The 13,484-nt window shown below is 41.6% G+C and overlaps 1 protein-coding gene across 9 annotated transcripts in view; it reads right to left on the reverse strand.

Annotated features, from left to right (window-relative positions):
- The window catches only part of ZZZ3 (zinc finger ZZ-type containing 3), a 119,866-nt gene that overhangs the window by 24,111 nt on the left and 82,271 nt on the right, over positions 1–13,484 (reverse strand). For all 9 annotated transcript variants that reach the window (XM_036347407.1, XM_036347413.1, XM_036347412.1 and 6 more), the window contains one exon: positions 3,368–3,506. In XM_036347407.1, the coding sequence (XP_036203300.1) occupies positions 3,368–3,506 (139 nt within the window). The remainder of the gene's footprint in view (positions 1–3,367; positions 3,507–13,484) is intronic.

Here is a 13,484-nt window from a genome sequence, read left to right on the forward strand (position 1 = left end):
ACATTGAATGATAAAGATGATAACAAGGAAAGGACAAATCAATTTTAACAAAATATAAGCACTATTTTTAGAGCTCTAAAGCTGAACTGTATAGACATATTGTACATTATCACTAACAGACTTTAAACTTAAACATAAAAAGCAAAGCAAAAAAAGGTTGTTTATTTTAAATGTAGCCCATGTTCACCACTTATCCATAAAACAGTGAATTATTTTCACAATATATATTCTTACAACATGTAAGAAAATTATATCTTGAGAATCAAAATTATAGCTTTAATTTACTTGAAATTCAGTTACTTTACCAACCACCTTTAGAGAAGTCATTTGTTGTTATAATTACTATAATCAGGTGACTATGATCAATGTCTTTTAAGGGGTTTGGGACAAATATAGGTGGATGCATTTGTTGAACTCATAGAATGCTACAATTAGGAAATTTTAAATTTCATTGTATGTAAAAATTCACCTTTATAAAAGTGTAAGGATTTTAGTTAATAATATGCATTTGAAGTGTTTTGGTAAGTTAATATATGTCTGCAACTTTGAAATGTATCAAAAGCATTCTATCTTATAATAAGATGGAATGATACTGATAGATATGGGATAAAGCAAAGGTAGTAAAATGATAATTAGATATGAGTGTGTTACTTATACAATACCTTCAACGTTTAAAACGATGAGGAAAACAATCAGGTCATAAATTATAAAACTGGAAGGGCAAAATCCACTTTGTGACACAGAATTCTTAATTTTTATTTTGCTTATGACATATTACATTGTCATAAATGTACCTACAAGTCTAATGTTCAACTTTTGCAAAATTAGAGCATCTTTTAAAGTAATAATGGTAATATTAAAGAAAGCTAACAGCCATAAATGTTCCCTGCATTCTATACATTAATATATACCACAAATTTCCTAATTTCAATGAGGAGTTTCTAGATGTCCACTAAAACAAACAGATCACATGTCAACAGCTTAATGTGGTAAACCTAAAGAGAATAGGCAAATTAAGTATACATGAGTAAACACAGAAAGTCAAACACCTAAAGTAAATCCAGTATAAGCATTTCTCTCCAAGGAACATACATTTTTCATGATTATTATAGTATCTGGATTTACTATACACCTGTACATTAAAATTGGTCTATATCACATCTGTTTCTGAGATAAAATGAACAGAAATTCAGTTCTAAACTAAACCTGAAAATGGAGAACCAGCAAATACCCAGCTGCATACAACTTTAATAAATGTGCCTAACTCTATGTTCTGTCCACTTGGAAACATGAATAAAATAAAATTAAGGTTAACAAATGTTTTAACAATATTTACAACACCATCTATTTTAGCTGGATCCATTTTAAGTAATCATTGTAAGTACTATATCTTCTTGCAACAGCAAATCCTATATAATAAAAGCTTAATAATTATGCTAAGAGTCCTACCATTTGTTCGACCGTTCAACCAGTTCCTATGATGTGCACTAACCACCAGAGGGCAGACGCTCCAACCAGTAGGTTAGCTTGCTGCTGGGATCCGGCTGATTAGGACTGGGAGAGAAGGGCCAGACACGCCCTGGAGCCCTCCTGCAATCCCTCCCTGGCCCTGATGGTGCACCGGTGGGGGTCCTTCGGCCTGGCCTGCGCCCTCTCACAATCTGGGACCCCTCAGGGGATGTTGGGGAGCTGGTTTCGGCCCAATCCTTGCAGGCCAGGCCGAGGGACCCACTGGTGCACGGACCCACTGGTGCACGGACTGTACCGGGCCTCTAGTTATTTAAGTGCAGAATCAATAAACATCTAAGTGGACATGCTGTAACAGGGAGAATGCAATAGAGTTCTAGAAACTTTAAAAGTTTTAACAAATCAATATATAGATTCCATATCCATTAAGATATTCAGTGTTCTTAAAGCACATAAAGAAATGTTTGTCAAGTAAATATTATAGCTGGAAAAATCAAAATAATAAATTAATACATCTAAATGAAACAAAGTCCTCAGGGCCATTCCCTTAATACTTGGTAGATCACTTTTGTGATTCATTAAAAACAGGGAACTAATAACTACACTAAAATTGTCATACTGGTTTGGCTCAATGGATAGAGCATCGGCCTGCAGACTTAAGGGTAGCAGGTTCGATTCTGGCCAAGGGCACATGCCCAGGTTGCAGGCTTGATCCCCAGTAGGGGGCATGCAGGAGGCAGCCAATCAATTCTCTTTCATCATTGATGTTTCTATTGTTCTCCCCCTCTCCTTTCCTCTCTGAAATCAATAAAGAAATATATTTAAACCAAGAGTAGTTCAAAACTTTGGAAAACATAAAAAAATATTGTCATACTATACCTACACAAGCTAGGTTTTTGTTTAAGGTGAAGAAGCGAATTCTTTTTGATAGTTTTTCAGTTTTAATCTTGTCACACAATGCTAATTAATATTATTGAACAATTACTGATCCCTAATTTAAGACACATACTATGTCATAAACGCACATCTAGATTATCTCCACATTTTTATATTATAGCCCTGGCCAGTGTTGCTCAGTAGTTAGTGTTGATCCACACACCGAAGCATCATGGGTTCGATTTCTGATCAAAGGCAGTACCTGGGTTGCAGGTTCAATCCCCACGATCTGCTCAGGGGCAACCAATCGATGTGTCTCTCTCACTTCAATGTTTCTCCCCACCCGCTTCCACCCTCTCTAAAATTCAACAGAAAAACTATCCTCAGATAAGGATTAAAATAATAATAATAATAAAATAAAGATTAAAAGGTTATTATAAAAATTTGAATCATTTTCATATGGTTACCTGTTAAATACGAAAGTTCAGTTTTAAGGAAAACAGAAAATTATAAAAAATTCTATACTAAAATAAAGGACACTTCAAAATTAAGTAAAATTTATACCGCTACTTCACTGACTTGGCAATCATAATATTAAAGACATTTAAAAGAGAGTTTTTGTTTTTATCACCATTGTTTTCTATCTCACTATCTTGAGTTACAAAAGTAAATTGAAACTAAAGACATTAATAAACCCTGAAGGTTTTTTGTGTTTTGGTTTTTCTGGTGGTGGTGTTGTTGTTGTTTTTAGCTAATCCTGAAATCAGGAAAGCAGAAGAAGGAAAACACTCTAAAATGGGGAAAGTAACACGAAAAGATCATAAAACTGGCTAGGGAACAGGACATCAAGTTCCTATATGAACATCCAAATAAAGTTCCTAGCTATTTTCAGAAAGGCAATGTCCTGCCTTCTAGTATAGTTAATTACAGAAAGAGAAAAAATTAAACATTTTTAAAGTATATACCGTATAAAAAAACAGAAGCTTTTACCAAATAAATCTTAAAAAGAGTGCTTAATATATACCTTCTTCTGGAGTTTCTCCACAAATCCAATGGGATTTTTTAGTGCTTCTTTCTGGTGTCTGCTTAAACTTTCAAGATCCTGGACTGCTTGAGAACGTTGAGCCTCGAGTACAGCAATCGTCTGCAATAGTCTCTGATAACTATAGAGACAAAGAAAAATACCTCACTAAAACTTTCTAATAACAACAAAAAACAAAAACTGACTTCAAGCCATAATCTACTATTAAGTCACAGTCTTTTTAAAGTTACCTGAAAGAGTTTAGTAAAACATATTACTGGGAATAAATAAGGTCTTCCTGAGTTACGAAGTACCTAGTCAGAAAATATCAGAGAAAGCAAAGCCTTATTCCTCCCTTAAAAAATGTATTTGATTGATTTTGAGAGAGAGAGAGCAAGGGAGAGAGGAAAGGAGGAGAGAGAGACATCCATTTGTTGTTCCACATATCCATGCATTCACTGGTTGATTCTTATATGTGCCCTGACGGGGACTGAACCTGTAACTTTGGCCTTTGGTATATGAGAACATGTTCTAACAGAGCTACCCGGCTGGGGCCTTCCCCATGTTTTAATTCTTGAAGCTGAACAAGTACAGACAATAAGAAAGTATCTTGACTTTCTAACAATCAAAGTCATCAAGAAACTGCTAAACCAAAAAAAATTAAAACCGTAAGATTTCAGCACTAGGAGGGATCACCAAATTTAGTCCCTCTGTTGTACTCTATTGGAATAAGGAATCTGAGGTACATTTTCTTGCTCAAAATTACAGAAAACTGTCACATAATTCAACATGATCTTGTGTGTCATGCTTCTCATTTGCTCTACTACACTGTTCTACAGGAAGTTAACTTTCATCTTGATTTTTAAGTATTGAATATTTTTAAAGAAAGTAGGCCATGAAGATTTTTTACTTCCCTGCCTACAAAAGTCCATTTAGCACAGCTAACAAATTTACCCACACAAATCTACTTACTACCTGTCATTATACTGAAATCTCACTATGATACATGTATACTAATTAATTTCCTCCCTCCCCCCCTCTCTCCCTCTAGTTCAAATTGTCTTGCTTTTCTGATTAAGGTCTAATTTCACATATAAATACACATATGTAAACATGTTGACCCAAAATCCTGAATACTCAAATATATTTTGCAAAAAGAATCAAGAACAGGGGAGTAGGGGAGGCCAGGGGAAGGTCAATTGTGGGGGAGGGGGAAAGAGACATATGTACTACTATCTGTAATACTTTAAACAATAAAATAAAATTTAAAAAAATAAACATCAACTCTGTAGAGCTTGCAGAGGTTTTGATTACAAAAAAAAAAAAAGAATCAAGAACAAGTCACTCTAAGTTTGCTTCAAAATAAGTGGTTAAGCCCTAGCTGATTTGGCTCAGTGGACAGAGCGTCAGCCTTCAGACTAAAGGTCCCCGGTTCGATTAGGGTCAAGGGCACATGCCCGAGTTGCAGGCTCAAGGCAGTAGGGGGCATGTAGGAGGCAGCCGATCAATTATTCTCTCTCATCATTGATGTTTCTATCTCTCTCTCCCTCTCCCTTCCTCTCTGAAATCAATAACAATATATTTAAAAAACAATAAGTGGTTAAGTCCTTAAAGCATTAATGACGCACAATTTTTTAAATTAAATCTTTATTGTTCAGATTATTACAGTTGTTCCTCTTTTTTTCCCCCATAGCTCCCCTCCACCCGGTTCATACCCCACCCTCTGCCCTTACCCGCCCCCCCCACTGTCCTCATCCATAGGTGTACGATTTTTGTCCAGTCTCTTCCCACATCTCCCACACCCCTTTCCCCCCGAGAATTGCCAGTCCACTCCCTTTCTATGCCCCTGATTCTATTATATTCACCCATTTATTCTGTTCATCAGATTTTTTATTCACTTGATTTTTAGATTCACTTGTTGATAGATATGTACTTGTTCATAATTTTTATCTTTACCTTTTTCTTCTTCCTCTTCTTAAAGAATACCTTTCAGCATTTCATATAATACTGGTTTGGTGGTAATGAACTCCTTTAGCTTTTTCATATCTGTGAAGCTCTTTATCTGACCTTCAATTCTGAATGATAGCTTTGCTGGATAAAGTAATCTTGGTTGTAGGTTCTTGGCATTCATCACTTTGAATATTTCTTGCCACTCCCTTCTGGCCTGCATAGTTTCTGTTGAGAAATCAGCTGACAATTGTATGGGTATTCCCTTGTAGGTAACTGAGTTTCTTTCTCTTGCTGCTTTTAAGATTCTCTCTTTGTCTTTTGCTCTTGGCATTTTATTTATGCTATGTCTTGGTGTGGTCCTCTTTGGATTCCTTTTGATTGGGGTTCTTTGCACTTCCTGGACTTGTAAGTCTATTTCTTTCACCAGGCAGGGGAAGTTTTCTGTCATTATTTCTTCAAATAGGTTTTCAATATCTTGCTCTCTCTCTTCTTCTGGGACCCCTATAATTCGGATATTGGTTCCCTTGAAGTTGTCCCAGAGGCTCCTTACACTATCTTCATATTTTTGGATTTTTTCTTTTTTCTTTTCCGGTTGGGTGTTTTCTACTTCTTCGTATTTCAAATCTTGACTTGATTCTTGCAGTCCTCTAGTCTGCTGTTGGATCTCTGCATAATATCCTTTATTTCAGTCAGTGTATGCTTAATTTCTAGTTGGTCCTTTTTCATATATCATCGGGGGTCTCACTAGATTTATTGATGGTCTCACTAAATTATTGGCGGTTTCTAGAAAATTCTTGAAAAATGTTATAACCGTGGTTTTGAACTCTATATCCATTAGTTTACTTTCCTCCATTTCTGTCATTTGTAACCTGTTTCTTTGTCTCCGCATTTTGGCTGCTTCCCTGTGTTCATAGGGTGGCTTTCTGTGCTAGGTGTTCTATAGGGCCCAGTAGCTCAGCCTCCCCAATTACCTGAGGTGGACACTCTTGGTGCACCCCTTTGTGGGCTGTGTGCACAGTCTTCTAGTAGTTAAGCCTTGATTGTAGTTGGTATCACTGGGAGGAATTGACCTCCTCCAGGCCAATTGGCTGTGAGAATCAGCTGTGTCTACGGTGGGAGAACTTCTGTGCTGGAGACACCCTGCCCAGGACTTGCTTCAGTAAGGCTTTGGTGTTCACTGAGTCTGCCCCCTGAGTGTGTCCCTTATGGATCTGAGGAGTTGTAATCTGCATGGTCCCACTCTGATTACTGGGTACACTGGCACTTGGATCTCTAAGTAGGAGCTACAGAGATCTGCAGATTCCTCTTCTTTGTTTGGGGTTTGGAGGTGCACACGAGGCCCAGATGTGAAGCAATGCAAACTGCTATGGGGCCTTGGGCCTTTTTTTGGATGTTCTGGGTCTCTCTGACCCAGCTGCAGTTTGTTAGGTAATTTTAGATTGCAAAGGGCCAGGCCATTCATAGCAAAAGCCTCTGCAAACTGCTTGGGTGGGGCGGGGTCTCAGGGAATCAACAGGGTGGAGCAAACAGCTATGGTTGATCCTCAGCCCTGCCCTAAGCAGCCCCTGGTCTCAGTGTCCCTCAGTAATCGCTGCAAGCACCTCTAAGAGAAAGCCGCCCTCGAGTTCCGACCGATGCCACACAGTCCAGTTTCTCCCCATATGAGTCTGGGTCCCCAGAGACTAGCCCAGAACTGGAGTTCAGAGCAGGAGCCTGTGTCTCCCTCCCGATTGAAAAAGACAGCCGCGTCCTCAGTTGCCAGCCCTTTCTGTGTGCACCTCCGTACCTCTGCATTTTACTTCCACAGCTCCTCTGAGTCTCAGTGTGCATTTCTCTTTCCTTCTAGTTATAGAATTTCCACTCAGCCAGCCTTCCTGTGGTTCTGGATGATGTCCATTTTGTCCTTTAGCTGTATTTTTGAAGTGGTAGTGCAAGGCAGCAATTTCAGGTATTTACCTATGCCGCCATCTTGGTTTCTTAATGACGCACAATTTTTATGGCATCAACTAAATTTCATTCTGTTTCCTACTACTGTAAACTTCATAATGGCAAACACATCTTAAAAGTCCACTAATTGTTAATCCAGTGTGCAGCACACTCCCCACCATATAGATTTGCAATAAATGTTTTTTAAACATTTCGTGCACGAGGGGGTGGGGGTCCCTCAGCCTGGCCTGAACCCTCTCCAATCAGGGACCACCTGGGGAATGTTCACAGGGATTGGGCCTAAACCAGCAATCAGACATCCCTCTCACAATCCGGGACCACAGGCTCTTAACCGCTTGCCTGCCTGCCTGCCTGATCACCCCTAACCGCCTCTGCCTGCCGGCCCAATTGCCCCTAACCGCCTCTGCCTGCCAGCCTGATCACCCCTAACTGCTCCCCCACTGGCCTGATTGCCCCCAACTGCCCTCCCCTGCAGGCCTGATCACCCTTAACCGCCTCTGCCTCGGCCCCTGCCACTGTGGCTTTGTCTTGAAGGACGTCTGGAAGATATCCAGTATAATTAGCATATTACCCTTTTATTAGTATAGATCTGTGGTCAGCAAATTGCGGCTCACGAGCCACATGCGGCTCTTTGGCCCCTTGAGTGTGGCTCTTCCACAAAATACCACAAAATACCACATGCGGGCGCGCATGTACAGTGCGACTGAAACTTCGTGGCCCATGCGCAGAAGTCAGTATTTTGTGGAAGAGCCACACTCAAGGGGCCAAAGAGCCGCATGTGCCTAGAGAGCCGCAGTTTGCCAAGCCACAGTTTGCTGACCACTGGTATAGATATACCAGAGGCCCAGTGCACAAAATTCATGCACTCGGGTGGGGGTCCCTCAGCCCGGATTGCGTGAGGGCACAGGCCAGGCTGAGGGACCCCACTGGTATAGGATTGGGGCCGGGGAGAGACGCAGGAGGTTGGCCAGCCAGGGAAGGACCACAGGAGGGCTTCAGGGCATGTCTGGCCCAGCTTGCTCAGTCCTGATTGGCCAGACCCCAGCAGCAAGCTAACCTACCAGTCAGAGCATCTGCCCCCTGATGGACAGTGCACGTCACAGCAAGCAGTTGAGTGGCCTTAGCATATCATTAGCATATTACACTTTGATTTGTTGAATGTCTGAGCAGACACTTAGCATATTAGGCTTTTATTATATAAGCTTTTTAAATTGATTTCAGAGAGGAAGGAAGAGGGGGAGAGACAGAGAAACCTCAATGATGAGAGGGAATCGTTGATCGGCTGCCTCCTGCATGCCCCCTACTGGGGATTGAATCCTCAACCTGGGCATATGCCCAGAATGGGAATGGAACTGTGACCTCCTGGTTCATGGGTCCATGCTCAGCCACTAAGCCGTACCAGGCAATATTTTTTGAATGAACAAATGAGTGAACAGACATTCAATGCAGGCAAAAATATACTGAATCTTTTAAGTTCTGAAGTCAGAAAAGTAGCAGAAATTTCAAGGGTTAAAAAAAAAAAAAAAGAGGATGCAATTCACAAACATAGCACAATTGCAATATTATATCAGAACGCTTTCTCAGCTCCCTGCCTAAAACATATCTTATTCTTGTTCCCTGTTAACTAATCCTTGGTGAAGCATTTAACAATTAAGGTTATAAACTGCTAGCACTGAAGGATAAGACTCCTCTCAAGCTAGAGACATTTCATTTAAAAGTTGGAAAGCAAGGGCCGTGCTAAGTCACTCCTAGGTAAATTACAGAGGTTATCTAAACTCACTTTTCACTAAATCTCTGTTTGCTTTGAGATGTGTGGAGCATACAAATCTGCCTATGCTGGCTGTTTTGTTTCTACCAAGTAGGCTCACCCAGGCTCAATCTTAGGGTGACGATAGTGAGCTGAGTACGAGAACCTATCCTCTCCATCATATTCTTAACTGCCATATTTCACCTCTAGAATTCCCACCCGACTAGCTGAATAACCATAGACTTGTCATAGCATCTCTATAATATGACTCCTGTTTTACATAGGAGTTACACATTTCTGTATCATCAATATAAAAATAATTGTGACCTTTGGGGGGGGAGTATAGGGGGTTGGGGCTAGGTGGAGGGGATAAAGGGGGTAGGGATGGGAGACATCTGTAATACTCTCTACAATAAAAAAATAAAATGATTGTAAGTGTATAAAATTTCAGCAACGGCTGAAAGCACAGTGACCATCAGTAAGGAATAAGAATAGAGTTATGGAAAAAATAAGTGGAGGCTTGAAAAAAGTGCTAGTCAGTTATTGACACTGGGAAGAAAGGCCTCTATCTGAAGCAAATAAATTTTAACAATTTTAATTGTATGTAAATTATTGTAAAATAATTTTGACTTTAAAGAAATAATTCCAACCAAGATGAAAAAGAAAGTGTAACTTTTCAACTTTTATTTTGCTTCTCTTTAATCAAGATAAAATGATTATCAGGTTGAAAGGCCTAAGATAAACACTGGTAAAGATGTGAAGTCCAGAATAAGTGAGAAGATTAATAAATCAGTGAATTCAAGTCTTCTGGCCCAACTAATTTAATTACTTCCTAGAGGAATCAAGAGATTTTATCACTAAGATTACAGTGGGCCTTAACTTAATTCGTTTCGAGACTGAGCTCGTTAACTCAAATTACTCTATCAACTCAATGCAAAAAATCAGCCGAGAGACAGCTGGTATCTAAAAAAACTCGTTAGTCGGGACACTTGTAAGTCAAGGCCCCACTGTACCATATACATCCTTATATAGAAATGGAAGGAATCATTAAAAACTGGGGTGACATCTAAAAAAAGTGATACAGCCCTAACCGGTTTGGCTCAGTGGATAGAGCGTCGGCCTGCGGACTGAAAGGTCCCAGGTTCGATTCCGGTCAAGGGCATGTACCTGGGTTGCGGGCATATCCCCAGTGGGAGATGTGCAGGAGGCAGCTGATCGATGTTTCTCTCTCATCGATGTTTCTAACTTTCTATCTCTTTCCCTTCCTCTCTGTGAAAAATCAATAAAATATATATAAAAAAAAAAAAAAAAAAAAAAAGAAATGGAAGGAATCATTAAAAACTGGGGTGACATCTAAAAAAAGTGATACAGCCCTAACCGGTTTGGCTCAGTGGATAGAGTGTCGGCCTGCAGACTGAAGGGTCCCAGGTTCAATTCCGATCAAGGGATGTACCTTGGTTGCGGGCACATCCCCAGTAGGGGGTGTGCAGGAGGCAGCTGATCGATGTTTCTCTCTCATAGATGTTTCTAACTCTCGATCCCTCTCCCTTCCTCTCTATAAAAAATCAATAAAATATATATATATTTTAAAAAGTGATACATACAAATGTATTTTCAATCCCACCAACTCACCCACTTTACCTCCTAAGCAAACTACTGGAAACTGATCCAGGCATCAATGAAGACAAGATTAATTTATTCAATAGTTATTTACCAAGAGAATAAGACAATATCCTAAAAGGTCTAGGTGTTATCAAGGTAAAGGAGGCATAGAGCTTAGGTATAATAGGGGAGCTACACTGAGAGGGAGAAAAGGAATCTAAACTAATAAAAGACAAACATGCAAATTGACCATACCCTCGCTATGCCTCAAGCCACGCCGACCAGCCAAACAGAGACACTATATGCAAATTAACCCAACCAAGATGGCGGCCGGCAGCCACGAAGCTGGAGCAAGCAGGAGGCTTGGTTGCCCTGGTGATGGAGGAAGTCAAGCTTCCCGCCTGGGCTATGGCCTTCGCTAAGGCAACAAAGTTTCAATCAGAGAAGATAAATAAATCCCAGATACCTGCTTCCAGCCAGCCTCCACTGGGAGCTTGGGTGGCTGGGGGCTGTGGCCAGCCTGCAAACAGCCATTAGCCCCTCAGCCAGACTGGCCACACCCTCATGCGGTGAGGGTCCCCATTGGGGGCTTGGCAAGCCTTCAAACAGCCACTAGCCCCTCGCCCAGACTGGCCAGGCCCCCGGCAGGACCCCCCACCCTGAAGGGGCTGTGGCCAGCGTGAAAACGGCCCTCAGACCCTCACCCAGGCTGACCAGGCAAACCAGCGGGGACCTCCACAATGAAGGGGCTATGGCCAGCCTACAAACAGCCATCAGCCACTCACCCAGGATGGCCAGGTACCCCAGCGGGGACCCCCACCCTGAAGGGGCTGTTGCCAGCCTGAAAACGGCCCTCAAACCCTCACCTAGGCTGGCCAGGCACCCCAGTAAGTACCCCCACCCTGAAGGGGCTGTGGCCAGCCTGCAAACAGCCATCAGCCACTCACCCAGGCTGCCCAGGCATCCCAGGAGGAGTACCCCCACCCTGAAGGGGCTGTGGCCAGCCTGCAAACAGCCATCAGCCACTCACCCAGGCTGCCCAGGCATCCCAGGAGGACCCCCTCCTGAAGGGGGTGTGGCCATCATTAAAACGGCCATCAGCCCCTCACCCAGACTGGCCAGGCACCCTAGGAGGACCACCCTTCCTGAACGGGGTATGGCCAGTCTGAAAACGACCCACAACCCCTCACCCAGTCTGGCCAGGCACCCCAGCAGGACCCCAACCCTGATCCAGGACACCCTTCAGGGCAAACCAGCCAGCCCTCACCCATGCACCAGGCCTCTAAACTATATAATAAAAGGGTAATATGCAAACTGACCCTAACAGAACGACTGGGAATGACTGGTCACTATGACACACACTGACCACCAGGGGGCAGACGCTCAATGCAGGAGCTGCCCCCGGGTGGTCAGTGCGCTCTCACAGGGGGAGCTCTGCTCAGCCACAAGCCAGGCTGATGGCTGCCAGCACAGAGGTGATGGTGGGAGCCTCTCCCGCCTCCTCAGCAGTGCTAAGGATGTCCAACTGCAGCTTAGGCCTGCTTCCTGCTGGCAGGTGGACATCCCCCGAGGGCTCCCGGATTGCCAGAGGGATGTCTGACTGCCAGCTTAGTCCCAATCCCCTGGGGAGCGGGCCTAAGCCAGCAGATGGACATCCCCTGAGGGGTCCCAGACTTCGAGAGGGCACAGGCCGGGCTGAGGGAACCCCCCGAGTGCACAGATTTTTGTGCACCAGGCCACTAGTTAGATAGAAGTGAATGGGACAGCATTTGCCATGCTGTTGGACTTGGAGGGTGGGTATGAAGAGTCCATCATAGTAGTCTGTCTATTTTATGTATAATATAAATTCTCCACAACAAATTAAAAAGAAAACTCCAACTGTAGTCCATATTAATGGGTGATGTGCCCACTCTACTCTTCCTAAACTGGTCAGATCACATCTGCTACTATACACAGCTCTGCTTTAAGACAAACAGGTTCAAGAACAGATAGGACAGATGAGAAACAATGTAATAAGAACAAACAATAGTGCCTAACACATTTATCAGATGTGTACCATACAGGGTGGGGCAAAGGTAGATTTATAGTTGCTCATATGGAAAATTGTTTAGTTAATAAATTGTTTTGCATACTTATCACTATATACCTATTTTTGCCCCACCCTGTATTCCAAACATTGTTATATTTTAAGTGTAATAACTCAATCCTCAAAAATTTATAAGGTACTATTTCCTTTATTTTACAAATAAGGAAACCAAAGCACACATTAAGTAACTTGTCAAAAATCAGACCAGCCATTTATTGTACAGATGTGATGTGAGGAATGGTTAAAGACTCTGAGAATACTTAGCCAAAAAATGAAAACCTCCAACAGAAAATTATTTCAATCTGTACTTAACATCCAGCGATGTTGGGTATAGAGGGTCAAACCAGAATCAAATTGTGGTAACTGCACGATATTGGAAAAAGAGCTTGTCTCAGTCAAAACCAATAAAAGTTGGCAGGATAGCACCCAATCATCCATACATGTTTATACAGTCATTTAAAGGAACCTCAAACACTAAAAATCCCAAAATTCTTTAATTCCAGTATCACTTTTGATACTCACAGAACCAAGAGAATGAAATAATTATTTTAAATGTATACATTTTTACATGGGTGCACGTATAGTTATAGTAAGCTTACCTGAGGCAGAGATTGTTCATTTTATTTTATTTCAAGTCTTAAAAATAAATTAAGGCAAATTTAGCTTTTATATTATGGAATTATATTTGGCTAAAATATAAATACTCAAATCTATGTCTGTTTTCACTACCTTTCATTATCCAAGTCCTCTTGAATTCCTTATTCACTTCTATCAATATAAAAATATTT

Source organism: Myotis myotis, unplaced genomic scaffold, assembly GCF_014108235.1.
Source record: "Myotis myotis isolate mMyoMyo1 unplaced genomic scaffold, mMyoMyo1.p scaffold_m19_p_2, whole genome shotgun sequence".
NCBI lineage: Eukaryota > Metazoa > Chordata > Mammalia > Chiroptera > Vespertilionidae > Myotis > Myotis myotis.